The 27,851-nt window shown below is 39.3% G+C and overlaps 3 protein-coding genes across 3 annotated transcripts in view; 2 read left to right on the top strand and 1 right to left on the bottom strand.

Annotated features, from left to right (window-relative positions):
• The first annotated feature begins 1,844 nt into the window (after positions 1–1,844).
• Positions 1,845–3,464, top strand: LOC133067211 (RNA polymerase-associated protein LEO1-like). Its single transcript, XM_061158381.1, has 2 exons — positions 1,845–2,152; positions 2,755–3,464. The coding sequence occupies exons 1-2, from the start codon at positions 2,069–2,071 to the stop codon at positions 2,902–2,904; spliced, it is 234 nt and encodes a 77-aa protein (XP_061014364.1). The 5' UTR covers positions 1,845–2,068; the 3' UTR covers positions 2,905–3,464.
• LOC133066825 (RNA polymerase-associated protein LEO1-like) lies at positions 3,133–11,005 on the top strand. The gene is made up of 8 exons (XM_061158234.1): positions 3,133–3,140; positions 3,653–3,737; positions 5,206–5,300; positions 6,313–6,447; positions 6,933–7,068; positions 7,976–8,129; positions 8,695–8,792; positions 9,795–11,005. Exons 1-8 carry the CDS (start codon positions 3,133–3,135, stop codon positions 9,852–9,854), a joined length of 771 nt encoding a protein of 256 aa, XP_061014217.1. The 3' UTR covers positions 9,855–11,005.
• Positions 11,006–12,237: 1,232 nt separating this feature from the next.
• TMOD3 (tropomodulin 3) overlaps positions 12,238–27,851 on the bottom strand; it is an 88,201-nt gene continuing 72,587 nt past the window's right edge. Inside the window, exons 7-10 of the mRNA XM_061157167.1 lie at positions 27,044–27,151; positions 24,203–24,346; positions 22,499–22,643; positions 12,238–17,342 (exon numbers count right to left, since the gene is read on the bottom strand). Of these exons, the coding sequence (XP_061013150.1) occupies positions 17,308–17,342; positions 22,499–22,643; positions 24,203–24,346; positions 27,044–27,151 (432 nt within the window). The 3' untranslated portion in view covers positions 12,238–17,307. The remainder of the gene's footprint in view (positions 17,343–22,498; positions 22,644–24,202; positions 24,347–27,043; positions 27,152–27,851) is intronic.

Genomic DNA, 27,851 nt, shown 5'->3' with positions numbered 1-27,851 from the left:
TGGACAGGTTACTTTGATATCTTGGCTATTATATATAATGCTGTTATGAACATTGGGGTACATGTATCTTTTTAAAGTAGGGTTTCTTTTTTTTTTTTTTTCAGATATAAACTAAGGAGTAAAATTAAGAGATGGTAGTTTTATTTTTAGTTTTTAAAAAAAGATTATTTATTTTTGGCTGTGCTGGGTCTTCATTGCTATGCGGGCTTTTTTCTCTAGTTGAGGTGAGCAGGGGCTACTCTCTAGTTGTGGTGCATGGGCTTCTCAGTGTGGTAGCTTCTCTTCTTGCACAACACGGGCTCTAGGGTCGTGGCCTCAGTAGTTGCAACTTGTGGGCTCCAGAGCACAGGCTCAATATTTGTGGCACATGGGCTTAGTTGCTCTGCAGCCCGTAGGATCTTCCTGGATCAGGGATTGAGACCATGTCTCCTGCATTGGCAGGCAGATTCATTACCACTGAGCCACCAGGGACGCCCCTAATTTTAGTTTTTTGAGCAAACCGCCATACTGTTTTTCATAGTGGCTGCACCAATTTACATTCCCCACAACAGCATACAAGGGTTTCTTTTTCTCTGCATTCTCACTGTTACTTGCTACCTATAGACTTTTTGATGGTAGCTATTCAGTGAGGTGATATCTTACTGTGGTTTTGCTTTCTATTTCCCTGAATGATTAGCAGTGTTGAGCATCTTTTCAGGTGCCTGTTGACCATCTCTATGTCTTCTCTGCAAAAATGTCTATTAATGTCTTCTGCCCATTTTTTAATCAGATTTTTTTTAATATTGAGTTGGATGACCTGTTGATATATTTTGTATATTAAACTCTTATTGTTCATATCATTTGCAAATATTTTCTCCCATTCAGTAGGTTGTGAAACTAATCTTGCTTGAAAATCCTGTAATAACATCACTTGGGGCAGTTTTCATTCTCCTCAAGAACACTCAGCTTAGTGCTGTCTTACCCAATTTTTACCAATAGATCCATCACTAGGATCTTATACACTGGCAAAGAAAGCATAAACTTCAACTGAAGAAGAAATAGCTTATACATCAAAACAATTGCAAGGTTTTGCTAATACATATGGGCAAAAGCCTGGGGAATATGTGGATTCTAAGAAAAGTGGATTCTAAGAATATGAGATGAAGGAAAAACACTTGACTACCTTGGGCCAAATTTACTGATATGGGTGCACTTATATATTCTGGAGATGGCTCTGTACTTGATTGGTTAACTAAAAACACTCAGTGGTGGCCTATATTTAATCAAGTGGAGATACCAAAGCTTCCCTGGCATTGTGCAGAGGGAATCCAAAAACAGGGAGACAGGAGTGTCGAAGTAGACATGTCTTGTATGCACACCACCCCTCACCTTCCCCAACTACATTCCCTGAGAAGGTCAGCTTAAAATAAACATTTCATATATCTCACAGTCCTAAGGGTCAGGAGTGGTGTAGCTCTGGCCCAGGGTCTCTCGCAAGGCTTTAGTCAGGATGTTGGCTCATCCAACATTGAGTCAGGACGTTATCTCAGGCTGAAGGATCTGTTTCCAGGATGGCTCACTCATGGCGCTTGGGCGGGGGGACTCAGTTTCTCCCCACATGAGCCTCTCCATGGCAGTTTATGTGTCTTCACATCGTGGTAGCTGGCTTCCTCCAGAGCAAGTGACCCAAGGGAGGAAGAGTGAGGCAGAAAGGCCATGATATCATGCTGAGCCTCGGAAGTGAAGCTGTATTCTGTTGATCACATAAACCAACCATGATGCCTGTTGAAGGGGACTGCACAAGGGCAAGAATACCAGAGGCAGGAATCCCTGGGCTCCACCTTGAAAGCTGGCCATCACAGCAACTTCCACCAACTAACTGCCATTTTCCTTCTCTGTAGTCACTCTTGCTTGTTAGGCTTCTGAGGCCCAGGCTCATGGAGCCAGTTTCAGGATGGCTTAATAAAGATTTGGTTTATGAATGTTGGGGGTATAGTGAAATGATGGGCCAAGAACTATGTGAAGAACTTCAGTCAAGAGAAATTAATACTATGCATTCTTTCCCAACATTGAAGATTATAGTGGGACAATGGATCTGTTTGGAGACATAGATGACATTTCTTCAGACAGTGATGGGGATAATCAACCACCCATTCAAAGACAGCCTGTTACAGTAAGTACAAATCTCAACTGAGCCCATTGTTCAAAGCTAAGAAAAGTTTCAGAGGCTGATGGGCCTGATTCTTTCATATAGAGAGAGTCTGGAACATCTGATGAATAGGTGACTTTCTTAGTTATGTTGGGAATTTCTGGATATTAAAGGGCATAGAAAGAATTGCTGAGGATGAATTTGCTGCCAAACTTCAGGGGCTAGACTGGGAGGACTCGTAATTTGAAAACCTTTGATTCAAAACCTTTTCTTACTCAAACTTGTGCTGAGAAGTGTGTATTGTTTGACATTTTTCTCTGATTTTAATTGGTATTGAAGGACTGTATAATTTCACACTTGTGTTGCTAGATATCTTATGAAAACTAGGTATGTCAGCATTTGTTTCTGGTAATGCAGGCTGACAGGTCTTGTTTTGCATGGTGGTTTTTGGGGAGCAGGATAGAGGATGAAATTTTGAGGTGAGGCCGGAGGGGCTGCTGACTACTTTATCTCTGAAGTGGTTTCTAAATTTACGTCCTGTCAAACCTGCCTCTGCCTGTTGTGGAAGGACAGCTAGAGCATTTCTAACGTCACTTCAAGCTCTCACATTCTGATTCCTTTCTTAGGATGCATGTGGAGTGCCTCAGAACCAGCGGGAGGAAGAGCCGATTTCTGAAACCAAAATAGAAGTAGAAATTCCTAATATCAACTCTGATTTGGGAAATGAATTGTACTTTGTTAAACTACCCAAATTTCTCAGCATAGAATCCAAGTAAGAGGACTGACTTATAGTTTTATTTTTCCTGCAAGATATTGAGTAAAAGTATGTGGACTTTAATATTCTTGTTGTGGTAATGTGTTGGCTAATCACAAAGGTGGGAGATTTTTCATGTAACTCTGAAAAAATAAATTTAGGGTGTGCTATGGTAGAAAATGATGAATTTACTGGTATGAGAAAGCTTTACTGCTAATAATTCTTTTAGCATTTTGGCACTTTCTTACCAATGAGCAGGTATCATAGCTGATGAAGATGTTTTTTATTTTCATAAAGCTGAAAAATTGGAAAACGAAGGTGAGAAAGTTTGCTGGAAAAATCACAAAAGTTCAATGCAAAAGCCATTGTGAATCTAGAAAAGATGATGATATTTGAAAACAAAATAGTGTGGATGGGTATCATGATAGTTTACAAGTGCAAGCTCTTGTGCAATTAAACATGACACCTTTCTTAAAAAATATGAAAAGGTAGATCATGTGTCACCTATACTTTAGAGGACTATTTCCCCAAACAAGAAAACAATTTAAAATTTTTGAATTATTAGTCACATTTGGATTTTTTTCAGGCAAAAAAAATTTTAAATAAAATTTTAAGGAAAAAGTAATTTGCATACTTCTTTGAAGTTTTATTTGAAGTTATTTGTCTACTGTGATTTTTTTTAACATTGGTACATGTTATAAAGACTATTATTTTATAGTATTATATTCATACTAAAGATTGCTAATACAACATTAAAAAACAATTTTTAGGCCTTTTGATCCTCAGTATTATGAAGATGAATTTGAAAATAAGAAAATGCTTGATGAAGAAGAGAGAACCAGGTTAAAATTAAAGGTACCATTCCACACTTTTTTCCTGTTGTTTTTTTTTAAAGCTTCTTATGAAGTAAAACACAGGAATGACAGTTTGAAATGAACTTACAAAATGATCTTTATGTTTACTTTTTAATCAATAACTGTTTAGAATGAGGAATTAAATGTCTTTTCAGAATATTTTTAGGAGAGAAGGTACATATCCTTTTTTAAAAATTGTTGTAGAATTATCCCTTTTCTAACCTTTCTTTGGCAGTTGTAATTTTTTGACAGCAGTCAAGATAAGAATTCTTGAAAATTGTTAGCTTGGGCTTCTCTGGTGGCTCAGACGGTAAAGTGTCTGCCTGCAGTGTGGGAGACCCGGGTTCGATCCCTGGGTTGGGAAGATCCCCTGGGGAAGGAAATGGCAACCCACTCCAGTACTCTTGCCTGGAAAATTCCATGGACTGAAGAGCCTGGTAGACTATACAGTCCATGGGGTCGCAAAGAGTTGGACATGACTGAGCGACTTCACTTTCACTTTCACTTCCTTCAGGATAAATAATAATATAGCTAGATATACAGAACTGCCCCTCCATATTTTATCATGGATAGATCTGAGCTGCTTCCCATGGTAAAAATATCTCAAACTCTTTATGGAAATTCAGCTTATGCACAGAGAAGATGTCTTGTCATTAGGGGGTTCCCCTTGAGAAGACCTGGAAAGCAAAACCCTACCATTGCTCTCATAGGAATGGCATTGTCTTTAACCGGGTGTGGAATGAGCGTCTCCCAGAGGCCACAGTGGCAGGAACACAGTGGCAGGAACAATTCTTCTACTACTTTTGTAATTTGGAGTTCCTCACCATATGGGTAGAGTAAAGCAAAAGTCTTAGGTTTTAATTTATTGTTTATTACTTAATTACTTTTTTTTTTTTTTAATTAACGCTCAGAGTTTTCTTACCTACTGGGCCCTTCTTTAGTCCTTCTTTCATTGGGTTCATAACCCTTCAAGTGGGGCTGTAATAGAAATCTCAGTTATAACCTCCTACCTCATATGGACCCTAAGGGTTTGCTTCCGCTGCCGTATGGTGGAACTCAGGAAAGATTAAAACAGAATGACTGGTGAGTTTAACCAGTGTCTCTAGGTATCTGTAGTAGGAGGGTTTCCATGTTGCCTAATCATCTATTTTTCAGTGAGCTTATTTTCTCACCACCTATGAATTCTTGGCATGTGATTATAAATCACTTGAGAAGAAAAGAACATGCAGTCAGTAACACTGGTTTTGTATGTGAAAGTCTTAGTCGATCCATCATGTCTCTTTGCGATCCCATGAACTGTAACTCATCAGGCTCCTCTGTTCATGGGATTCTCCAGGCAAAAATACTGGAGTGGGTTGCCACACCCTCCTCCAGGGCATCTTCCCAACCCAAGGATCGAATCCAGGTTTCCTGCACTGCAGGCAGATTCTTTACCAACTGGTTTTGTATGCCTTTGTGTTTTAAATCAGATAGAAAATACTATACGATGGAGGATATGCCGGGATAAAGACGGAAATAAAATTAAAGAAAGCAATGCTCGGATAGTCAAGTGGTCGGATGGAAGGTGAGCACAGACCTGAGGAGTATGGAAACACCCAGAGGGAGGCCCAGGATGAATGAAGTTTTCTGTGTAGGACCATATTTGGGGATCTTTTTTTGTTACAGAATTAACAAAATCTAGGCCTCTTAGACCACATATTAAAAAGCAGAGACACTACTTTGCCAACAAAAGTCCATCTAGTCAAAGCTTTGGTTTTTCCAGTAGTCATGTATGGATGTGAGAGTTGGACTATAAAGAAAGCTGAATGCCCAAGAATTGATGCTTTTGAACTGTGGTATTGGAGAAGACTCTTGAGAGTCCCCTGGACAGCAAGGAGATGCAACCAGTCCATCCTAAAGGAGATCAGTACTGAATATTCACTGGAAGGACTGATGCTGAAGCAGGGTTGAGATCACAGTGCTGTGCTGGGCGACTCTAGACATAGACCCAAGATGTGATCAAATTCACAGTATCTACCTTATTGAGTTGAAAACCTAATGTCAGCGCCCATATGTAACCATTAGACATTATAGATTGGTATGTTTGAAAAAACGACTTCTATTTTACTAATGAGGTTGTAGAGATTGGGAAATGATAAAACAATTAGATTTCAAGTTGAAAAGAAGATGGATTTTACCACCTTTTACTTTGAAAGGAGGTAGGTTAGTTGTTTCTAGTATCTTTTGTCTGTCTTAAATCTTCAGTATGGGGACAGGATCCTGCAGTTCCACAGCATTTTAAGAATTGCTAACAGGCTAGAGGAGACTTCCCTGGTAGCTCATGATAAAGAACCTGCCTGCCAATGCAGGAGATGCAGGTTTGATCCCTGGGTTGGGAAGATCCCCTGTAGAAGGAAATAGCAACACACTCCAGTATTCTTGCCTGGAGAATCCCATGGACAAAGGAGACTGGCGGGCTACAGCCTGTGGGGTTGCAAAGAGTCGAACACAACTTAGCGACTAAACAACATGACAGAATGGAAGCTATAGGATTTGTTAACTATCCATCCTAATAACTGAACTATTTCTGTTTCCAGCCTGTCCCTACATTTAGGCAACGAGGTGTTTGATGTCTACAAGGCCCCGATGCAGGCCAATCACAACCACCTGTTCATCAGGGAAGACACTGGTCTGCAGGGACAAGCTGTCTTTAAATCCAAACTCACCTTCAGGTAACTATTCATAGTGACCTATTGCTGCTTGGCAGTTTGAGCAACAGGTTAGAGAGGCTGGATGTGCAAAGATCCTGACTGATGTGATGTTGAGGCGCAGCTCCCCAAGGCCCTTGGTCTGGTTCCCATGCCATTTTTCACCTTTGCAACAAGTTCCTGTCTCTCAGGGAGCCAGTTCACGGTCTGGAAACCAACACGAGACTGCTGTCTAAACCAGAAGACCAGTTATTAATTCACATTGGTCAGCACACCTGGTAAGAGGCCTAAACTGTCTGTGCCACTCTGCTGGTTAGCGTGTCCCTTCTCTTCAGGGACGTTTTCCTGGGAAGCCGGCTGATTGTGAGCATGCTCTTGGTGTGCGCATGCGCCAGAGGAAAGGGCTGTGGGTGCTGATGCTACTGTCCGCCGCTGTTTGCTGTTGGTGTGATTGATTGCCTGCAAATGTTCTTAGTAAACAGTGAGTCATTTTTGTCTGTTTCCCGCAGACCTCATGCTACAGACTATGCCACACATAAAAAGGTGACCCTGCCACTTGCTAGTAGATGCTCAAGGATGCAGACGATTAGAATCTTACCAGTGGCGGGTCCTGATCCTGAATGCCAGCGTGTAGAGTTGATTAAGGTATGTTGGCTGAGCTTTATCCTAGGATTGTTTGGGGCATTAAGAGCTGTGCTTTTCAGAATATTAAATCATTTCTTATTGTCACAGTCATTTTATTTCTTGTAGTTATCAGGGAGCCAGCTTAAGCTTCCAAGTGTGTGGTTAACCATAGGAATGGTCATAGTCAATGGGCCAGTGGTAAGACACAGCAATCCAGACCCTCAGGTGTTCTCTTTCCAATCTATGAGCTCTGAGGGAAACTGACAGTTTTGTTTAACAAATGTAACCTTTGACACATAGCATTAGACTGTGTTAGCCAGAGGGGAGGTGATGTTGGAAGGTCAGAAGGACATTCCTGACTCCGTCAACACTGGCCCCACCTGTGGAACCCAACATGTGGAAGCCAGGTGGGTGGAAGGGAACAAGGGCTCTACTTTGGGACTCAGGGACCCTCCCCACCAGCACCCCCTTCATCCTGCCAGCAGCAGCTGTGGGGAGTGCCCTGGGTTGAGGGCCCTAGGCAGGAATATCTGGGCGCCATGGTAGTTTGGTGGAGCCTGACAACTCAGGTGTGTGTCTCAGGATGAAGAGAACCTGCCTCATTCAGGCATCCACTGGGCATGGATGAGGTTCCTCAGGCTGGTCATGCCCTCTGGACTGTTCCTGGCAGCAGAGGGGACGCTGCAGCTCCCAAGGCCGTGTCCATGCCAGTTGTGATGGGGCGGTTGGTGTGAGGGAGCCTCCTGCCTCTTCACCCCGTGTTGTCTTCACACCTTAGAATTGAACATGATGATACCATGTGTGGTAACAGAGATGTGAAATGGAGAGAACTCACCGTGAGGACATAGGAACTGGTGTTATCCTGGGCAAGGCATTTTCATGTTCTTTAGTTTCAAGCAGGCACTAAGTGAATTCATCTTTTTTTAAGTCTTTACAGAAAGAAGCAGCACGTTTGAGGGCTTCTGCTCACCAGGAGACAATCCGTCTGCAGAACCAGGCGGGACCAAGTGCCCCCTACCAGGACCCCAACAGTGACGAGGAGGGTGAAGCCGTCAAAAATCATGACCAAGGGGAACGCGGAGGTGAGTCTGGTGAGGAGGTCGCGTTTCCATCACCTCAGGGCCGTGGGGCCACTTATGCTCTGGTGACCACTGAGTGTCTGTCCTGCTGTTATTCACTGAGGACAACAATACAAAGGCCTTTTCTTTTGTTTTTGTTAGGACCACTTTCTCACGTGAAAAGTTGGCTGGGAAAATAAGGCACCCCCATAATTAAGAAAATCAACTAAATAATTTATGTCCTCATGGTAAAAAATGCATAATAGGCAGTTTGCCTGATTGTATAATTAAGAACCCAGCGTTAAACTTTGTAGTTTTAAAAAATGTGTGTGTGCAGCCCTTCAGGTATTTAAAAGTGATCAATCTCTCTGAGGGAAAAACACCTCTCCAATATAAGTCATTTAAGCATGTTTGAAAGCTGTATGTATCTCTTCATGAAAACTTAAAAAAATGGTTAGCCTCTCAACAAAGGGAAATATACAGTGGGAAGTAACAACATTCAACAGTAAAAAAAATTTTTTTCAGGAATAAGTGGGTCTTCATCTTTGAAGGTCAGTCCCATATCTAAAGTCCCCAAATTTGCTTTCAGAGGAAGGGGCCAGAATATATTCTCCAGAGAGTGATGAGGGACCAGATGAAGATGGAGCTCAGAGATCACTGACAGCAAAGAAACTCACCACTGATGAGGTAAAACCAAGTTTATTCAATCTGAAGCTGTTTCCCTGTAGCCACAAGCCGACTCCCAGAATAAGGAGCTCACAGCCCAGGAGCACAGACAGGTGTCTACACATCTCCCTACAACTAAACGAGATGCATGCAGTAACAAGCCTAGGCGTGGCCCAGAGGAATGCCTGACACCTGTGTGCAGTGGGAGGCAGTCCAGAACAGTCACCCTCTCGTTGGGTGTTGAAGGAAGTGTTAGGGTGGGTGTGCCAGTGGACAGAAAGGCCTGTGAGAAAAGACATGTGGCTGAGACACCAGGGCCCAACTAGAGAACTAGAAGTTCAGTGAAATAGATCAAGGGGCCTCTCACGATCACCATGAGCATAATAATAGTGCAGGGTTATTTCATTTCTATGTTATTAAAATTATCTACTTTATTTCCTTTTCCACTTAAAGATCACAAGAAATTTTAAGTCTTAATTACACAAGTGAATCACTCTGTTGTTGCCATTGTACCATATTAATTTATCCAGTGTTTTCTGAACCCATAACACACTCCACTATGGGTCTTGAGTTACAGGTCAGAGAAAACATCTTAGTAACAGAAATGGCTCTTACTGTGTAAGAAAGCACTCATTTTTCATGCGAAAAAACCTATTTAAAACTTGGAAACCATACTGAAAAAAGCACATAAAATACAAGCAGTCCTTTGAAAAAAATCAACAGGCTTTAAAATAGTGAATTTTAGATAGAGAAAGTGAAGTACTGAGGAAGCCGAGGAACATATTTCAAGTAGTAATGAGGGAAATCCACACCAAAATAGTGATGTGTCCCTTGGCCCTGACCACTGGAAGTCGGGGCTTCCCTTGCCTGACCTGTAGAGACAGTGTCTGTGGACAAGGTCATCGCTGGGGGGTCGAGTTCTAACTTGAAGGGCTGGCTCCCCCATCAGCTCAGAACTACTTTAGACAGAATTTCCAGAAACATTCAGTATTGAATTTTACACCTTCTCTCTTGTCTGTTCAGATGAACCCTCCAGAAAGAGGAAAGCAGGGGGCGAAGAGGAAGAGGATGACTGAAGCATAAAACGTGTACTCACTATAAATATAGTTTTCAACTGCTGGCTTTAAAACAATGATAAAATGACTTGGAATTGAAGTGAGGAACTGAGTTCCTTTTGCATAATCCTTGTTGTGGTTTTAAAATGTTTGGAAGCAAATCTGTGACTTTAGAAAATCCATTGTTCCAGGTGAGACCATTTTGGTAACAGTTTGGTAACCATTTTGTCAGAGCAGGCACAGCGCGAGAGCTCAGGGAGACTCAATGCTTTGTTACGTGCTGTATGGGCCTTACCAGTTCTAATCCTCAGAACAAATCAAAGGGCAGGTGCTGTTGTTCTCATATTACAGATGTAGAAGCTAAGTTAGAACTTAAGACTTCTGTCCCAAGCTTTTTCTTCTCAAGTTAAAAAAAAAAAAAAAGCATTTTTGAGACAAGGATCAGGAACTTATTTGCACAGCCATCACACTGCTGAGCAGGTGTATTAACTGACCTTGGGAGAAAGACATCCCAAATACCGGAGAGAAATGGTCACCAGAAATTAGAGAAAACAAGAGTACTGGGAAACAAAATACTAGATTTGACTTCTAGCTTTTTGACTAGTGCAGTAGCTGGAACATAATAGGTACATAAAGTTTTTTTTTGTTGAATATACAAACCAATGATGTTACCTTGGGCAAGTTAACTTCTCTGAAGTCAGTTTGCTCAACTTGCTGGGGTTTGGACTTGACCACTGTGAATCTTTCATGATTTAATGTTTATATTCCTCTACTTCTGAGAAGTGAAAAATTAGATATGTTTGTTTTTTAAATTTAGAGTCTTATTGTTAAATAGAAAAGGTAAAAGAAAAATGGCCCACTTACCATGCAGAAAACCTGGGTATACATTATAATTCCCTCCCTTTTATATATTTAAAGTGTAATTTCATAGCTGTGCAGTAAACACAGCCATAATTAGCACCAGCTCCAGAAAGGCCATTTACAGACTCATTCAAAATGCTGAGAGGTACTACCACAGTTCAGTCATAAGGCTGACTATTCTTTACAATTTTATTGAAGTATAGTTGATTTACAGTGTTGTGCTAATTTCTTTGGTACAACAAAGTGACTCAATTATACACACATAAGCATGTTTTTTCATACTTTTCCATTATAGTTTGTCACAGGATATAGTCCCCTGTGTTACATACAGTAGGACCTTGTTGTTCATCCATCCTGTATATAATAGGATGTCTGTTTTTGTGCCAGTACCACACTGTTTTGGTCAGAATGGCTTTACTGTAGTATTATCTCAAGTCTGGGAGGGTTATGCCTCCTGCTTTGTTCTTTTCCTTCAAGACTGCTTTGACAATTCTGGGTCTTTTATAGTTCTATATAAATATTAGGATTATTTGTCTTAGTTCTGTGAAAAATGAAATATGTTAATTTGATGGGGATCACATTAGATCTATAGGTTAGGTTGGCTATTCTTTATAGAGGTGGCCTTGAGTCTCTGCTACTTTAGCAACAGGACTGGGGCTAAAGCTGGGCTGAGACTAGAGGCCACCAACCCTTGCAGACTTGCTGGAAAGCTTAATATTTGGTACCTAAAGGACTGAGGTGCCACTGGCTGAGCAAGAAGGCACTCTCCCCACGGCCACAGCTCCTGTCTCCACAGCCACTCAGAGGAGGAGCTGAAGTTACCTGACAACTCAAGCACCCAAGCCTCTGACTCACCAAAGGGGACAGGCATCAAGGCTTCCCACATGTGAACATAAGCCCAACAGCCATTCTTGGAAAGCCAGCCAATACTAAAGATTCAAGACAAATTTCTTTATTCCTTAAGTTTCAAAGTTGAATTATTTGATATTTCCCTAAAAATTTGATATTTATTTCCCTAAAAGTTTCCTCAACCCATTACACGTTTCACTGATTTTCTCTTTTGGTTGGTGGATTTAGGTGACTGATAAGCGATATCTTTGGTTTACCTTAGAAATAATCTCTAATAGCAGGATTGGCTCCCCTCAGGCCCAGAACGCACTGTATCATAGGTCCCTGTTTCTATTTGTCAACTCAGTTTAAAAAAAAAAAAAATCAATTTGACTTTATAGACAGACCAGACTGAGTACTGATGGGGATGAGACTGAACCATATGAACTTAACTACTTTATGGGTAATAAATGGTCAAGTTTTGACAGTTTCAGAATAACTCAGGGAAATTAATAAACTTGTTCTTAAAAGGTATGTATACAGTGAACTTTAGAGCACAGAAATTAAAGGGATTTTCCAAACAGTCTAAGTCTACAGTATATTTGATAGACTTTATTGAAATTATTTGTTCCAATATGAAATGGTAAATTCTAAATGCCTGCAGTCCATATTCTTCAAAAGAAGAGTCACTGTGCTATTATGAACCAGTATAGTAATATGAATATTTTCTAATAGTTTTTTATTAAAATAGAAAAAGCATTTACAGCATTTTTATATTTTAGCATTAAAAAAGGTATTTAAATGCCCAATTTCATGTGACAAAGAATGCACTGTTACAAAAGTAATTTTCAAGCTTTTAAACATACCTGAAACCAAATACTCATTGGAAAAGACCTTTATGCTGGGAGGGATTGGGGGCAGGAGGAGAAGGGGACAACAGAGGATGAGATGGCTGGATGGCATCACCAACTCGATGGACATGAGTTTGAGTAAACTCCAGGAGTTGGTGATGGACAGGGAGGCCTGGCATACCTGTCCGCCTTCATGGGGTCGCAAAGAGTCGGACACGACTGAGCGACTCAACTGAACTGAAACCAAATATAATTCATCCAAAAGACTAAAAAAAAAAAAGTGGGCACTTTCTCAAAATTACAATGGTTTTCATATACTCTGCGTGTGTGCATGCACATGTATGCATGCGCAATTTTCTTTACAATTTATCTTTCTTACAATTCTTAAGCAGACAAATCTAAAAAGTGTAAACAGCTGAATCAAATTGTTTTCCTTTCGTCTTAAGGTGAAATTTAAACTCCTAAAAATCTGCTTTACATACCCACCAACAAGCACCCAGAATTTGTTTTTATTTATTTTTATTTTTTATTCATTTATTTTTTTCAGAATTTGTTTTTAAACCTTACTGTCTGATGAACTACAATATCTGACAAAAAAATTTTAGACCTATTAATTGCTTTGCAACATTTAAAACATACTGATAGTCTGTAGAAAAGGAAGTTAAGCCTCACTCACATATGTCTACTCTAACAGAGTTTGATTATCTTAAAAGTGTACGAACTTGAACAATAGTGCTAAATACAAAACATGGCTGGTGGTGTTTCACAGTGTTAAAATCTATTATCTAGCTACGAGAGCAGATAGCCTAAGTAAAAGTCCTTATATATCAGTGAAGGCTGTCTAAAATGCTTGGTAAGGGTTTAAAGATTGGCTTCTCTGAATGATCAGGCTGCATGTTAGAGTTTAGCATTAACAAACTTGTAAATGTTTTATTATAAAAAATTTCCAATGTGTTCAGTTTTTGTAGGGAAAGACATGCAGAACTAAATTATAACACACAAGAAATATGACATAAGAAAGAATGACCAAATTAAAATGACATAAGAATATAAATTCTTTGCTGATTGTAAATACAATTTTCTCAATTTAAAACTTGGTGAAGAGTTCCTTTGAGTGAGAAGTAGCTAGAAACATGAATGTTCAGTGAGAAGTGATGGAAAAGAGGGTTCTGTGGATGTTTAGACTGAAGAACTCACACCCCTTGATAGGAGTCGCTCTGACACATCCAATGTGTTTGGGTCTTGTGGATGCTGTGTCTTCAGTTAATACTATTTGAAAGTGGAGTGGCCTTGAGGGCATTATGTTAAGTGAAACAAATCTGAAAGGAAGACAAATACTATATGATCTCATGTATTAGAACCTAAAAAAACTAAATCCATTGATAGAGCGAACAGACTGGGGGTTGCCAGAGTTGGGGTGTGGAGAGGGGGTCAAATGGACGAAGGTGGTTAAATGGTATAAACTTCCAGTTATAAGAAAAATAAGTCCTAGGAATGTAATGTCAGCATAGTGATGACAGTTAATAATACTGTATTATTACATATTTGAAAGTTACTTAAAAGTTCTCATCACAAGAAAAAACATTTTTAAAAACTATGTGAAGTGACAGATGTTAACTAAATTTACTGTAGTAACCATTTTGTAAGTATGTGCATATATCAAATCATTATGTTTTGTACCTTAAAATATGTTATATGTTAGCTATCTCAATAAAACTAGAAAAAAAATTTTAAGTGACCTGACATTGTAATGGAGGAAAACGAGACAGTACTGAACTTACAGAAAATGGAAACTGCTATAGATTCCAGAAAAACAATGATCCTTTTTTCTGCCAGGAGATAATAGTGATTCCTGATTTTATAAGGAAAAAGTTAGAAGTTCTAGGACCACAGAGCCAAAATTTTACAATTTTATGAAATCTCATGAATTGTTTAATCTTATTTTAATGGCAGCAAGGGTTAAAATAAAGTACAACAGGACATAACTTTCCATCAAAACATGTTTTCTTTTATAATTTTCTTTATACCATGGATTCCGCTTTTTAAATGAAAAAACATCAGATACTGTCAATGGAAAAAGAATTTACAAAGCTCTATACCTGTTAACTTTTTGAGGGAGTACCTACTGCACAAAGCAAGTATGTGGGTTATTTCATTCAAATCATGAGAATCTGCAATTTAACAACCAAGGTAATTCTCCTTAGAATTTCTAACAGTCTAATTTTTTTAAACACAAAATGTTTATTTGGTCTTTTAAATGACAGGCACCCTTAGAGAATGTATTCCACCTATTCTTTAGACTTCTACTTTTAGCTACAAGTATATAGCACCAAAATCCATTTTAATAATATCATTAATATTGATTTTAATACATAATAATTTCATGTAGACAAACTGGAAAAATTAGAACTTCTGACAAATATGAATATAAAATTTTAAAAAATGTGAAATTAAAAGGTTTTTAAAAAACAGCAATGTAAAAACGCAAAGAACAGTCTTTGCTTGGATAACGAGATAAGTCTATACTGGTTACAGTACAAAAACTTAAATGTCTTAGAAGATCTTTGGTTTAAAAATCAAGACTACTTCACAATTCTATTATAAAAATTTAGCACAATATAGAAATATTGAAAGTTACTAAAAGGAAAACAGGTGCTAGATTTTTTTTTTTGAGAGGTGCCAGATTTTTAAAGATCAAAGTAAACATCCGTTTTCTCCCTTGTGAAAGGGAGAAATTTCACAATTTGTGAAAGATTTTCTGTATTCGGATAGATGAATGTTCACCTTTAGTTATTTATTAACAAATCTTTTCTTCCATTATATATGTTGTAGCTCAGAACTGGAATGGTACAAGCAAAACACTCAACTTCTTCATACTTTGATAAATAATAACTGAAAAGATATTACCCATAAGTATAATACAGAATTCTAAGTGGGGCCCTACCTACCTATATTTAAAAAAAAAAAAAAAAAAGACTTTTGGGAAGACAGGGTAACATACTTATCAATTTATTGAGTTACAGGGCAGGGCAAAAAAGGAAGCCTTGCTAAAAGTGTACTGGCAGCTCTGTACTCCTGCTCCAGGCCAACTCCCTGCTCTGTTGGAACTGTGCAGTCTCTAAAAATCAAGTACATTCCCAAAGTCATTTATGAAAAAGGAGAGAGGGAAAGAGCCAGTGAGAGTGAGCTTGACTTGCTAACTTGGGGGAAAAAAAAAAAATCTCCAGCACCCTATAACCAAAAGGGAATAGTGGAACAGTGCAAAGTCAATCTTTGGCCCCTTTCAAACACTGGATACTGATTCCAAAGAAACTCACACTCAGTCCTTATGAGGAAAGCTTTCACCTTTCAAGAAGGCTTATTTCTATAGCATACAGGGAGCCATCTAACTCGAGACAAACTGTCTAGCCCAAGACAAAGGAGCAGACTTCTATAATTTGGTTTCAAGAAGTTTAAAAAAAAAAAAAATTAAGAACGCATCTCTCCCCTATTCTGGAAAGAGATTCCTCCCTTTAGAAAAATCTCCCTGTAAGTGACACAGCCAGGCCTGAACTGTTCACAGTCTGAACAACTGTGCCCTGTCCTCTGTAGCTGCACGGCCTCTGCCATCTCCTGCTCCCGGGACCGCCCTGGAACCTGGCATGAATACAGGTCCACACTGACTATCACACTACTGGACCTGGAGTGGCCTGCCCACCACACCTCACTGTTCAACCACTCACTTTAATACTTTGAGTGATAGGAAGACATCTTGTTATGAGAAACTACTTTTATACAGTATGGACCAAAAAGTTCAAGATGAGAGGAAACAGTTAATAAAAATTAGATTTATCAAGAATAGTCATTTTCCTTATTGGTTGGAAAATCTGTAGTAAGGGGTGATTGTATACCATCCAGACAACTCTGCACTGCATACAGGAACATCTTACTATCCTGTGTAAACTCTTAATTTATACGCAGGTCATCTTCTAATTTACTTTGGAGTAACCATCAATTTAAAGGACCGTTCTGCATGCTCCTAAGACTTAATCTCCACCATTTAGTAAGTCTGATTTCATGTGTTTAACAACAGCTCTTTTTCCTTTTACTCTAAATAACAGAGTGAGCTGGATGCCTTTTACAGGGAAGAAAATAGCTTTCCTACTCAGGTTTTTTTTTTACTGTGAACTTTCACAAAAATTTAATAATGCCCACATTATTAAAATGAAAGCCTGTAATGAATTTAGACATAACTACTTTTTATTTTTTGACATAACTACTTTTTAAACAAAGTGTGTAACCTAGCCAAGCTGATGACTCTGTTTAAAAAAACTGTAGGTGCTGAGACACCCCACACAGGTGCAGTGTGCAGGAGGCACTGGAGACCGCTTCCTCTCGCCTAGAGACCTGCTTTGACTCTTAAGACAGATGACCAAGTTTTAAGTAATCTGTTTTAAGATGTTGGCATTTTGCTTTTTTTCAAGAAAGAAGTGTGTGTGTTCTAGAAAACATGGAAAAGTCTCCATGCCATGGAATGAGGCAAGCTTTGAAGTGCCTTGTACCAAAGAGTACGACAGCAGTTCTGACATCAGCAATGTCCCTTTTTGACTTAAAAAACATTGGTCCTTAAAATGTTCATATTATTCTACATAAATGACTTCCTAAACTTTTTTACAACTGTATTTTTTTTCAACCCAACTCATCACAAAACATTTAATTAAGCTAAATTAAAATCAACTTTAGCAGAAATAATGCTTTAGTATACAAAATATCACCTACTATTGATTTTACAGTTTGAAACTGGCAACAACCTTAAACTAGAAAAAAAGATACATGTAATTAAAAAAAAAAAAAAAAAAGATTTCCAGTCTTTTCCCCTCTACCCAGGAAAATTTTACATCTGATATGACAAGAACCCTCGGTGATCTTTCAATGTCTTCCAAATATGACAGGTTTGCAGACTTACTGGTGGTCTCCTTCAACTCGTCTCTTGCGAACTATGAGAAAATAAAGAATGTTAGAAATCCCTGTTAGTTTGTACAATGTTGATTTGCTTGTGACAAACAAGTTTCTGTGCAATCCAGTTAGAGTTACAAAAAAAATGGATTGTCCATCTGCAGTTCACACAGCCATTAAAATAAAAAACTCATATCCTTTACTATGTTCACTTACCTGCTGAGAACTGAGGAGCTAAGCTCCCCTCTGCTTATACCACAGCAACATTAGAAATCTACAGTAGAATGGTCAGCAGTCACCTTCAACTCACTGTGCCTGTCTCATCCGTGTATTAAAAAATTTTATACCTTCATTAAAAATGGTAACTTACCATGTTAAATTTTGAAGTAACACACAGGCAGCTGGGATTAGAAAGTATTAAAGGTAATTTGCATGCCCTTCTGGTTATTTCCTTAGTTTGTGAAAGAACATACCAAAAATACTTTTGAAAGTTTCAAAGGTTAAGTGACTTGCTACTACTGCTCTCCAAATTTTCCTTCTCTTATCTCCTACAAAATGAGCCAGTTTGGGGTTCTGAGAATACAACAAATGCAAAGTAATGAAGATCTTAGACCCTAGTAATATGGTGATGTCACCTCTGGCTACCATAAACTCGGGAGGTCAAAGTGGTTGACCCACAGTTAGCAGAGTAAACAAAGGTGCACGTCTGAGGGTGCCCAGCCTATGCATGGGCTGGAGACCCTCGGCTGCGAGGCCGTGCTCGGTGGCAGCAGGACGAGGTCTTCAGTCAGGATCTTGCTACCTTCTCTCTCACCTGTCAGCCACCAGAGAACATTTGCTGAAAGCCGGCAGCTCAGGGCTCCTCAGCATCGGGCCAGCTCCTATTGCTGACCATCGAGTCAGCAACAGGGTGGGAACCTGCTGCTTTTTGTAGTGTGCTCTTTGGCAAGTAAGGCAACCTCTCTGAGCCTCAACTCATCTTCTGTAACAGGAGAATAGTGACACCTGAACCTCATGGCTGTGCAGTTCAAGGCTGCTTGAAAGTGAAATCGCTCAGTCATGTCCGACTCTGTGACCCCATGGACTGTAGCCTACCAGGCTTCTCCATCCATGGGATTTTCCAGGCAAGAGTACCAGAGTGGGTTGCCATTTCCTTCTCTAGGGGATCTTCTTGACCAAGGGATCGAACCCGGGTCTCCCACATGGCAGGCAGATGCTTTACCCTCTGAGCCACGAGGGAAGCCCCAAGGCTGCTTAATATTGTGTTAATATAGAAAGCATTCAGCCTACAGCCTATAGCCTACCAGGCTCCTCCGTCCATGGTATTTTCCAGGCAAGGGTACTGGAGTGGGTTGCCATTGAGGCCAGTCATCTTTTTAGGGTCAGGAAAGCCAATTTAGCCTTTATAAAGTTAGAGGATCTGCATGTGCACATAATTGGTTTTGATACTCTCACCAGTAAGTTCCTCTGTTTAAGTTACATGGTTGGTCTGTTAATTTCTATACTCTTTTCTGTGGAAGCAACCAGGAAGGCACCTGCCTTTGTTCAACCTGAACTGGCTGTTTTAACAGAGGAATGAAAAGCCAACAGGTGCACAGGCCTCCTGGCCAGGCTACGGGTCTTGCTCTCATGTTGTTCTGACTGCTGGCTTCTGCTCACTGGCCTTTAAGAGATGATACTGGACAATCAAGTGATGTGCATAAAAGCCTGTCCAGCTATTGGCTGGGTGCTGGCTAGAAAATAAAAACCAGGAGGGCTGCAGTTTCAGGTCCCCATGAACATTTATATACATAATTTAACTATGTGCACCTCAACTCTAATTTTAGCCCATGTTAACGAAGAACAAGTTTACTGAAATATTAGGGGAAGAAATCAAATGGAGAACCAAGTCTGCAAATACAAACTTAACTGATGTATATAGATATCTGAACCACATGGATATATCTGAAAGGCAAATCATATCATTCTTTAAAATAGAACATTTCCAAGAAAATTTTGAATTGCAGTAGTGTTTGGATGTTATTGGCAGACCATTTCAGATGTTAAAATCCATGTTATTTTAAAAATGCACATTAAAAACAAGATTGATAGGACAGAACAAAGTATAGCAAACTGATTACGTAGTTAGTGAGTGTCAAGATAGGAACATAAGACAGAGTTCAATCGAATGTTGCACATACACCATATAACCTCTTTGCTGTTATAGCCCTGATACTTCTTAGCTGGAGAGATGGCGAGTAGGTAGGATTATTTCAATGAAAAGTTGAGACTAAGAAAACAATGAGAGAGGGAGACATTATCAAAATCGGGACACTGAAGCTAGGATACAGCCCCATTTGCACGGTGAAGGAAAATTACATGCCCCAGAGATGCTGTGCAAGTTGTTAAGTCTTGTTCTCTGGTATCGCTGTCCAGTTACCATATACTAGAATGCTTGTAAGAAAACAGTCTTTAGGCTTGCCATCTTGATCTACAGGCAGAGATCAAAGTGCAGGGTAAAAAGTAAAACCAGCTGAGGGTGGATGGAAGGTAGGTTGCTGTTGCTGTGAGCACAAGACAGCAGAGGAAGATAGGCAGAAAGCCACTCCTGACCCCTGTTCCTCACTGGTGCCCACGTGTTACCTCAGCAATTCCTCAGTTCAGCCTGTGGATGAAAGACTAATAAATTTGGCCCTATTCACAATTCTTTAGCAATTTCTTTCCAAAACCCACTCCACTAACATAAGTTCTCCATACTTCATGATTAGTCAATTGCCAATAAATCCTAACTGATCTCATTTCTTCTCCATCTCTAGAAGAGTAGTAAGAATCGTGTTTTTGAAGCATCATTTTAATCATGCACTCAGTGAGTGGCCTATAATGGCTCTCAAATACCTCCACATAAATCCCAAAGAAATCTAAGTTCCTGACCATGTAACTTTAGTGCTTTCTATCAGTATTCCCTCTTAATCCACTGGCAGCATTTTATTTTCATTTTGTTAGCGTCAAATAGCAAGTACTTGTGCAAAGTTTATTCTGGATCCTGTATCCTGTTATGAGAGTCAATTCTCAAAATCTGCAGGCTGTCTTCAGCATATAAATAACTTGCTTAGTCCCAAATCTGAGGTTCTAGCCATGCAATTCCTCACTCCAGAAATGTCCTTATTCTCATTTCATGCCTGAGACCCGTGTCTGAAGCTCTGGTTTGGACCAGAATGAAACAGCGTGGGGAGGGCAGGCGGTTTCCTAGAGAGCTACCAGCACAAAGCCATTTGCCTCAGCTTTGTGTCCGACCACATGGGCTCTTCATCCTCTTACACACGCCTATGCACAACTCGTTAACTTCTCAGTGTTGACAGAAGGCAGCCCAGGTAATTGTTTTCATCTGTGCCCTGCATCTTCCACCTGCCAAAAGTCTTTCTGGCTCTGATATCAGGCCTGCCTTTCTGAGAGAGCTCTGGACAAAGCGCCTGCCACAACATGCATGCAGAAGAGCACAGCCGCTGAGCCTGGAGAGGCGGGCGCCCCTCCACGTGCAGGCTGTGCACCTACGGGCTCTCACGGTGCTGCTCCTGCCAGACGGCTGCTGGGCCTCCTCTCGGAGGGACACAGGAGACAGACGGCTGGGGCAAAGGGATGCTGGTGGGATCCCGGGAGAGCTAAGGCGGTTTCAGAGGTCTCTGCTATCTCCCATTCTGGGAAAGTGTCCCAGGAAAGCTGCTTAGTTACAAGAAAATTCAACTTTGAGCAGGATTCAAATTTTACTACTTTCTTTTTTACTTAATAAATCTTTATTAAGTACCTGCTATTGTCAGATGTGGTTTTAAAGACAGCTGTGGATTCAAAAGATACACATGGCCCCCGACCTTCAAAAGTTTAAAAGTCTTAGAAAATAAAATAGATTATTAGAATGAAGTATAACCTAGTAAGTAAAAACTAACTTTTTAGAGCCAATAAGGTATATGTCCTTAAGGTTTTCTAACTGTGAAGTTCAGTTAGACTTGAGAAACACTGCTGTAAAAGGCAAAATTAAATTCCTGAAGTGTAAAAAAACAGAAGCTAACTAATGAAGAAATACTAAATAATCAGCATACTTTCCAAACTATATCTAAAATAAACAACACACATCAAATTCCCCTTTTAAAAAAAAAAAAAAAGGCTAAAATCTGCTATGAGAAACTGGAGTCATCAAAGGACAGAAAGTCTGAACTAATATTTTTCACAGTGATCTGGATTAAAGGTTTTTCTGCTCCAGAAATCTTTAAAATGCAAATTCAAATATGGCTAAAGCCAGAAGAACTGTATCACAGTGGAATGTGACTCCCTTTAAATAGATTGCCAGTCAGGTTCGATGCGCGAGACAGGGCGCTCAGGGCTGGTGCACTGGGACAGCCCTGAGGGATGGGATGGGGAGGGAGGGAAGTGGGGGGGGGTTCAGGATGGGGGCCACGTGTACACCCATGGCTGATTCATGTGACTGTATGGCAAAAACCACTACAGTACTGTAAAGTGATTAGCCTCCAACTAAAACAAATAAATTAATTTTTAAAAAGTATTTTAATTCTCCACATGCATTTAAAAAAATATTTCAATGAGAAGTGTTAGTCACTTAGTCGTGTCTGATTCTTTGCAACTCCATGAGCTGTAGCCTGCAAGGCTCCTCTGTCCATGGAATTCTCCAGGTAAGAATACTGGAGTGGGTAGCCATTCCCTTCTCCAGGGGATCTTCCCAGCCTAGGGATCGAACCCGGGTCTCCCATGTTGCAGGGAGATTCTTTACGGTCTGAGCTACCACGGAAGCCCCTTCAATAAGAAACACCAAACTTAAAATTAAAAAACTACAACTATTTTATATATTACCGTGTGAAACTGAATTTCTAAAAGGGTGAAACTTTCTTGTTTGATCAAAAGGGCAAAATTTTCCTATAATGTTGAAATCTTTGTTTTAATAGCTCCAAGAGGTAACTTAATATCTGTTGTAGAAAACTATTTCATATTTCACTAAAAGCTACAAAGTAGGTTCTCACCCACTAACCTAATAATCACTACAACTTCATTTAACTGAACTCTAATTCAGTCAGTATTAAAAGAACTGCAAATTTCAGAAACAAAGGCCAAGTAATATTCCTGTGTAAAAACTTATTAAAACAAAGTTTCTCCAATACATTAGCTTAATATTACAGTTCAGAATTTTGATTTCATGCTAAGTATGTCTTACCTAAGTCATTGTTTTTTGTTATTGCATTAGCTGCCCTGGTTCGGGGTCCTTGCTGAGTAAACTGATATCCAAATTTAAGGATATTGGTATTTTCCTCAAGCATGTTGGCCATTTCCAATTCTACAGCTGTCCCCAGCTGCTGCCTCTGGAATAATTAGAAATAAAGAATAGTATTAATAAGCTAGTTCAAAATATAGGTCAAATCTAAGACATTCATGTTCATGATGATTCTTTAAAAATATTTTCCCAATTCTTACAACATATAAAAGAAAAAAAATAAGTTTAGTATATAATCATATAGACATCAAAAAAATGTGGATTATTACAATGAGATACCATTTCATACTCACTAGGATGATCATAATAAAAAAGATGGACAATAATAAGTATTGGCAAGATATATGGAAAAATTAGGAGCTTCAGACAGGCTGGCAGGAATGTAAAATGGTACAGCTATTATGAAAAACAATTCAGCTATTCCTCAAAAAGTTAAGTGCAGGGTTATCATGTAACCTAGCAATTACACTCCTAGCTATATACCCATGAGAAATGAAAACATATTCATAAGAATTTGCACCTGAATGTTCATAGAAACGTACTTCTACAATCCAAAAAGTGGAAACTATCCAAGTATAATAGATTCTTCAACCATAAAAAAAGAACAGATACTGATAACATACTACCACATGAATAAACCTCCAGAACATTTTGCTAAGTGAAAGAAGGCAGACATAATAGATCGCATATTACATAACTCCACTCAAATGAACTGTCCAAAATAGGCAAATGCATAGAGACAGAAAGTAAATCTGTGGCTGCCAGAGGCTGGTGGGAGAGGTGAATAGGAATTGACTGCTAGTGGGTTTGAATCTCTTTTTGGGGTGATGGAAGTGTTCTGGAGTTAGGCAGTGGTGATGGTTATATAACTCTATGAATGTACTAAAAACCATTCCATTGTATACTTTAAACAAGTAAATTTTATGGTATGTGAATTAAATCTCAATAAAAGATTAGAAACATTGATTAAATAGCATTCTGGTTAAATTTTAAGATATAATTCTGTCTTCATAATCTACAAAATTTATTTACGCTGAAGAATTGAGGGAGTCATTTACCATGTATTTTAAAAAAATAACTGAAGTCACTTTTCAAATAAAATAAACTGAAGTATTTCAGTCAAATGTATACGTTGTTTTATTTTTAGTTAACTACACTCTGGATGGAATAATTTCTAACATGTGTTTCTCTATTTCTCTAAAGAAAAGTGCATCTGGCTCTGGGTGATCCAGCGATATCTTAGGGGGTCAGCACCCAATGTGGCTGGACGGAAGCTGTTCTGTTTTTCAGGAACTATTCTGTTCACCTCATGTCTGGGACTGATATGTTATAGCCACAAAAAGGTTATTATGTGGCTCTTGCTACCTAAGAACTGAAAACTTTGAGGCTGGACTGTCACCTTTAAGAATCCTTCTAGTTTAAAACCATTAGCCATCTCAATCCTCTACAGACCAACCAGGGAGAGCTGCTTGTATACCTTTCTATACATTAAGATTCTGGATGCCCCAAAAGTTCTCATCCCTTTTCAGGCCTCTGCCTTCCCAGGGCTCCCTGGAAAGCCTTCCTTCTGCCTGCCTCCTGAGTCCCCAAGCCCTGCCCAGAGTGTGGGCTGCAGCTTCTCCAAAGCTGCTGCTGCAGAACACCGACCTGGTTGTCGATTTTCAGCTCCATCAGGGTTTCATTCTCTTTCAAAGCATCAATCAGTGCTCGAATCCCAATTCCTGTAATAAAGTTGGATTCCATATTTAAGCTCTTCAAATTTTTGTTCACTCTTAGCATATCTGCAAAAGCCTGGAAATTACAGAAAATAGTTGGAGATTAGTTTGACAGCACCTGGTAAATAAACACTGAACAAGCCTGAAGAAATACACAAATCAATACAGCTGCCTTAATGTTTCTTATTAGATTGTTTAAGCTTGACAGGCCACCTCAGAGATCTCACATGTATTTACTTTTCACATGTACTTGGTCTCAAACTTTAAATTTGTTGTCATGTGTAATTCTCTATTGGTAACACTCTCTACTGCTATTCATTCATGCTTCTGCTTCTTGCTTCTTTCTCCCATGTTTCTCCGACTTTCTCTGTCTGTGTAGGAATAACTTCACCAATGTCTCTCTGGAACAAGTTTTCTTACTTGGGTCCTGCTGCAGCTAGGTTACAGTGAAGCGCAAATAAGGGGAAATTATGAACTAATTTCCAAAGCAAGAACCGAAAGGACACAAATAACTGGAACTGCTAGAGCACAAGAACCATGGAAAAGAAGGGCCCAACTAAATATTCACCACCTCAGAGAACAGTGTTTTCCATCCGTCTGCATTACAACTTCCCACAGGCTGTGGCAGTGCTAGGCATTTGACCCAGTGCTTAATAAACGCTATACTGATTAATTAACAAGCCTGTAAGTGAGCAAAGGGGAAAGAGAAGGGCTGGGGTGGGGAGTAACAGAAGAATATGAATGTGAGTTTATTAATACAGCCCTGCAGAGGGGTCAAAAGAAAGGCCAAACTCCAGAGAACATGGGGTAAGATCAAACTTAAAATTAAAGTCAAGTTAAAGGCAACAGGGGCAGCCACACTATAAAGAACTTGGGGCAGGTATCTACACTCTTGCACTTCCTATTAGCAACAACTGGCCATGTGACCTGAGGTAAATTCCTTATCCATCCATCCATACCCACATTTATTAAAATGTTACCAATGGCCTATTTTTGACAGGCACTGCTCTATAGACTCTGAAGTGAAACATACAAGTCTCTATTTCATGGAACTGACATTTTAGTGGGGGGCCCAGATAATAAATAAGAAAGCAAAACATAATGTCAAATGGTAAAAAGGGCTATAGAGGAGGAAAAAAAGGCAAAGCAGGGTAGATGGGGAGTGTTGGGGGAAAAGCTGGCTTGCTATCTTATATACAGGGCTCAGCAAAGGCCTCCCCTGGAAGGTGACATCTGAGCAAGGACTCAAATAACTTAGGTGATGAAGTGAAACTACGTGGAGCATCTTTAGGGAGACAGGAGCAAGGCGGCTGTACAGCTGGAGTAAAATGAAAGAAACGGCAAGAAAGGAGTTCTCCTCAGCTAAGGCCTTACTAGGCCACTGAAAGAATCTGCTTTTTACTTAGTGAGACAGGGATCTGCTGGAGCCTTCTGAGTATAGGAATGAAATCATTTAAGTTTTAAGAGTCACTTGTGATGCTGTATAAAGAGCTGGCTTTGGGGTGGGTAAGGTGGAAGCATGCAGTCAAATTAGGAGGCCACTGCAATAATACAGATGGGAGAAGACTGGCTTGGACCAGGGTGGGGGGCGTAAAGGTGGTGAGAAGTGGCTGGATATAAAGGAAATATCTGAAGACAGAGTGGGATGTACATTTAAGGTTGTGAGAAAGGGAAGTCACTCCATTATTATTATCTTGACTTGAGCAAATGAAAGAATGATGTTTCCATTTAGTGAGATAGGGAAGAGTGTGAGAGAGGCCAGTATGGGATGGAAGTCAGGAGTCTGGTTTGGGATTTCCGTCTGAGACGTCTGTTAAGGAGAAGTAAAGTAAAGCTGTCAAAGAGAAGCTGAACATGGGTTTGGAGTTCAGGGGAGAGATATGAACTGGAGATAATAATGTTGGGAGTCACTGGCATATATGGATAATATATAGCAATGAAACAGAATGAGATCACCCGGAAAGTGAGTGTAGACGAAGAAAAGAACAGGGACTGGGGCCAAGCTCTGAGCCGTTTACAGGTTCAGATGCTGGGGAGATGAGAAGGAACCAGTTTAGGGACCAGAGGAAGAATGTCCAAGCAGTTAGAAGGAGAATGAAATGGATTAATACCCTCAAAGTCAATAAGAAAAGGTTTATATCATGGTCAAGTGGGACTTCCCCCAGAAATGCAAAATTGATTTAACATACAAAAATTAAGCAATGTAATATATATTAATTGATTATAAAGGACAAAAACCACATGATCAACAGACACATAAAAAGCATCAATAAAAACCCAACACTGTAGATCCATAAATGAAACCCTCTACAGGTTTAAAAGAATGATTTAGAACTTCATATGCTGATATGAAAAGACCTCTAAGATATATTAAAGTGAAAATTTTAGTTGCAGAACAGCTTACACAGAATGACTCCATTCATGTTTTAAAATTTTCAAAGAAGGGAAATACATGGAAAAAATAAATATAAGAGGATAGTAAATAATGTATTGCCTAACAGTGAGTAATCAGAAATTGAAAAAAGAGTAAAAAAAATTTTTTAAACTGATACTTGCTTTTATTGACTGCTGAACATCATGGTTACTAACAGTAGCTCTTAGAACACATAATTTTTTAAACTACACTAAAATTATTTATTTTTAAATTTATTTTTTATTGAAGTATAGTGAATTAAAAAAAGCAAATCTTTTCATAAAACCAGTTTAGTCACCTTTGTAACATACCCTGGTATTACAGTCATAATTTCAACATTATTAGTCACAGCTTACTTACAGTAGCAACAGGGTCATTGCTTCGGGTGGCTGCAAGACTGAAATATTTCACATGTGTGTTGGTTTCCAAAGCCTTTGCAAAATCTTTTAGGGTTGGTATTGGGATATTCTTGAAAGACAAAAATATGAAACATTATTACATTTTAGTTTTCAGTAAATTCAGTCCAATAATCAAAGACATCTCTACTTTCTCTTTTGCTTAAAATATACTCAGAAATTATGTACATATAACCACTGGCCTACAAACGAAAACTAACAACTCAGCCACTTTATCTCTGACTTTTCTAGTACGGTACATCTGCACAAACTGTTGGCATAGAGCAAAGCATACATCGCTGCTTTTCTAGCACGAGGTTAAAGAAAATCTCACTATTCTCTTTTTAATTATTTGTATTATGTGTATTTAAAATGGTTTCATTTTTCTACAAAGAGAAAGATGTGGGAATCTACTTATAGTGATTTCTGAGGCAGATGACATACTGTTCTCAGTCACAAGCTATAAGGTGTTAAGAGAGATTAACTTGAAATGAGGAAAGGGACAGTTTTAGGAGACATCTGTTTTTCCTCTTAGTATCAAGACTTCAACTTCCTGTAGCCTGGTTATTTTTAGATCATTACTATTAATTTAGAGACCAAGATACAGAGAACTAAATTAAAAAAAAAAAAAAAAGATAAGTGATCAACTAGGCACATTAGCTTTTTCCAAGGCTGTTCTGCCTCCACTCACAGGAAGGAACACCCACAGAAAGAGCACAGAGGTCTTATTCCCTAGGTTCCTGTAATTTCCAGATGTTCTCTCTGCCTTCACT

The sequence above is a fragment of the Dama dama genome, chromosome 12 (assembly GCF_033118175.1).
Source record: "Dama dama isolate Ldn47 chromosome 12, ASM3311817v1, whole genome shotgun sequence".
Classification (NCBI taxonomy): domain Eukaryota; kingdom Metazoa; phylum Chordata; class Mammalia; order Artiodactyla; family Cervidae; genus Dama; species Dama dama.
Note: the sequence above shows the minus strand (reverse complement) of the source record. Positions and strands in the feature narration are given on the sequence as shown.

Excerpts from the sequence above, each read along its gene's own strand:
- LOC133067211 (XM_061158381.1), top strand. The coding sequence starts at position 2,069 with ATGGATCTGTTTGGAGACATAGATGACATTTCTTCAGACAGTGATGGG. Across the intron at positions 2,153-2,754 it reads TTCAAAGACAGCCTGTTACA|GATGCATGTGGAGTGCCTCA; the intron begins GTAAGTACAAAT and ends TTCCTTTCTTAG.
- LOC133066825 (XM_061158234.1), top strand. Across the intron at positions 3,738-5,205 it reads GAACCAGGTTAAAATTAAAG|ATAGAAAATACTATACGATG; the intron begins GTACCATTCCAC and ends GTTTTAAATCAG. Across the intron at positions 6,448-6,932 it reads AAATCCAAACTCACCTTCAG|ACCTCATGCTACAGACTATG; the intron begins GTAACTATTCAT and ends TGTTTCCCGCAG.